The following is a 1912-nucleotide window of genomic DNA, read 5'->3' as shown; positions in this document are numbered from 1 at the left end:
TCCAGAGATCTTCATTGTTATTTTTTTTTTTTTTTTTTTTTTTATCCCTTTCAAGAATATTCATAAAAGAATTGGTACAAGCAAAGAGAATCTATAACTCTTGGCAACATGAGGGTTAAGGGAACCAACCTCCAAAACCCCTCAGGTATTTCAAAATTGATTTCTCGATCCTTCACTATAACACTCGTGCCAATTTGGAAATACAATAGAATACACCTTCATACATGTACCCAGGGCAGCCATCACCTTCACAGTTTCTCCCAAGACTCTGGTTTCATACAACCCCTCGCGTATCAACAGAGGCCCTCCCAAACCCACCCCCCAAAATGGCATGCACCACATCTGAATCTTCAAGCGTGTAAGCAGGAGGCAGGCCGTTAACAAAAAGAATTTTCAATGGAGACTAGCAGATGCAGGGATCACAATAATATCTCCTTCAGGATCAGGAGGACCAGCATGATGAAGCACATAAGCACAAGCACCATAACGCATGTCACCATTCCCCCTTTGCTCTGACTTCTCTCTGCCTGCAGGTGAAGACAGCCCATGTCAGAATGGTCATAGTAGCAAATAACTATGCATAATGTTTTAAAAAAAAAATGAGAAAAAGAACCTTCTCTAGCTGTTTGAAACCCTGCTCAACTGAGGATGAAACATTCTGAATATTGTAGTCAATTCGATCAACGATGGTCCCCTGCTTGAAGAAATGAGTTCCAGTTAGCCAACTGAGACCGCTAAAGGAAGATTATGAAAATAGAAGAGACAGCTTGTAACCTGGTCTATCACAAGGACTGAAAGATCCTTCATTATTTGAGCAAGCTCATTTACCGATTCCACAACCTGAAAAGCAATTCAAGTATGTTAAAAGAAGAGGAATTATTTTGCTTTGGATCAAGCAACATGAAACCTAGTTCATCTGTTCTCATTTACCTGGGCAATCTCTCTCTCCCTTTCCGCTGTGAATGCCTCACTTTTCTTTATCCTGGCCATTTGATGCTCATTTAAACCCTTTTAACAGATAAAGCATCCAGTCAGATCGAATTCAGACTCTATTTTCACTCTCAATGATTGTGTGGCATTTCATACCTGAACCAAAATTCAGGCCACTATTTTAAGAAGCCAACAATTTGCATTCAAAAGAGAATACCCCTTAAATTGTGCATTAGAAAGAAAACATACCATATCATCAAAGTCATCATCTTCTAGTTTAGATTTAATTCCATTTAAATTCATCTCCAAGTCAAACCCATCTTGTCCCTACGCCAGAAAGAAAAAATTAATAAAAATTCAAGAAGCGCAATAAAGCCTGAGCTATTTAAATACTTAATAGTAATCTTTATCCGTCTTAAAAGAATGAAACCAAGACATAGAGTGAGGAGCCAATGGTGGTGAACCAAATGCCAGAATAGTAATCTTTATCCGTCTTAAAAAGCCATTTCTTTCCTAATCATTCCTCTCTCGCAAGAGATTTAATCAATTAATTACGAATATAAAAGAAGCAATTGCACCTCCTTTTGCTGCTGGAGACGCTTCAAATAAGTTGATTGCTTCTTTCGGAACTCCATTGAAAGGTTCTGAAGGTCTGTAGCAAGAGAACGCTGCAGGGCAAACATCAAAGTGTTATTACAGCTACAAAAGCCACCAAAAAAATGATAAATTATACATGTATGCAAATGCTTGGCTTTGAATATCAACAACCCCAATGGCAAACTTCATATGGAGTCACGATAACTACTTCTGGTTCAGCAATAGTAAAAGTAAAGGACAACACACACCCCCAAAAAAAAATCTCATGAAACCAATGATTCAGCAGAACAGGTTCATTTTTTCTCTTTTTTCCTTTCCTTCCTTTTGGGTTTCGATCTCTCTTTTTTCTTTCTTTCCTTTCTTTTCTTTTTTTTTTTGGGGGGGG

The 1912-nt window shown here is 38.1% G+C and overlaps 1 protein-coding gene across 1 annotated transcript in view; it reads right to left on the bottom strand.

Moving 5' to 3' along the window:
• Positions 1-1912, bottom strand: part of LOC122094690 (syntaxin-41-like) — a 14902-nt gene continuing 12990 nt past the window's right edge. The window contains exons 3-8 of the mRNA XM_042665286.1: positions 1509-1598; positions 1180-1257; positions 931-1008; positions 775-840; positions 614-694; positions 1-527 (exon numbers count right to left, since the gene is read on the bottom strand). Coding sequence (XP_042521220.1) covers positions 420-527; positions 614-694; positions 775-840; positions 931-1008; positions 1180-1257; positions 1509-1598 — 501 coding nt within the window. The 3' untranslated portion in view covers positions 1-419. The remainder of the gene's footprint in view (positions 528-613; positions 695-774; positions 841-930; positions 1009-1179; positions 1258-1508; positions 1599-1912) is intronic.

This window comes from Macadamia integrifolia, chromosome 12, assembly GCF_013358625.1.
Source record: "Macadamia integrifolia cultivar HAES 741 chromosome 12, SCU_Mint_v3, whole genome shotgun sequence".
NCBI lineage: Eukaryota > Viridiplantae > Streptophyta > Magnoliopsida > Proteales > Proteaceae > Macadamia > Macadamia integrifolia.
This window is presented reverse-complemented; position numbering and strand designations above follow the sequence as displayed.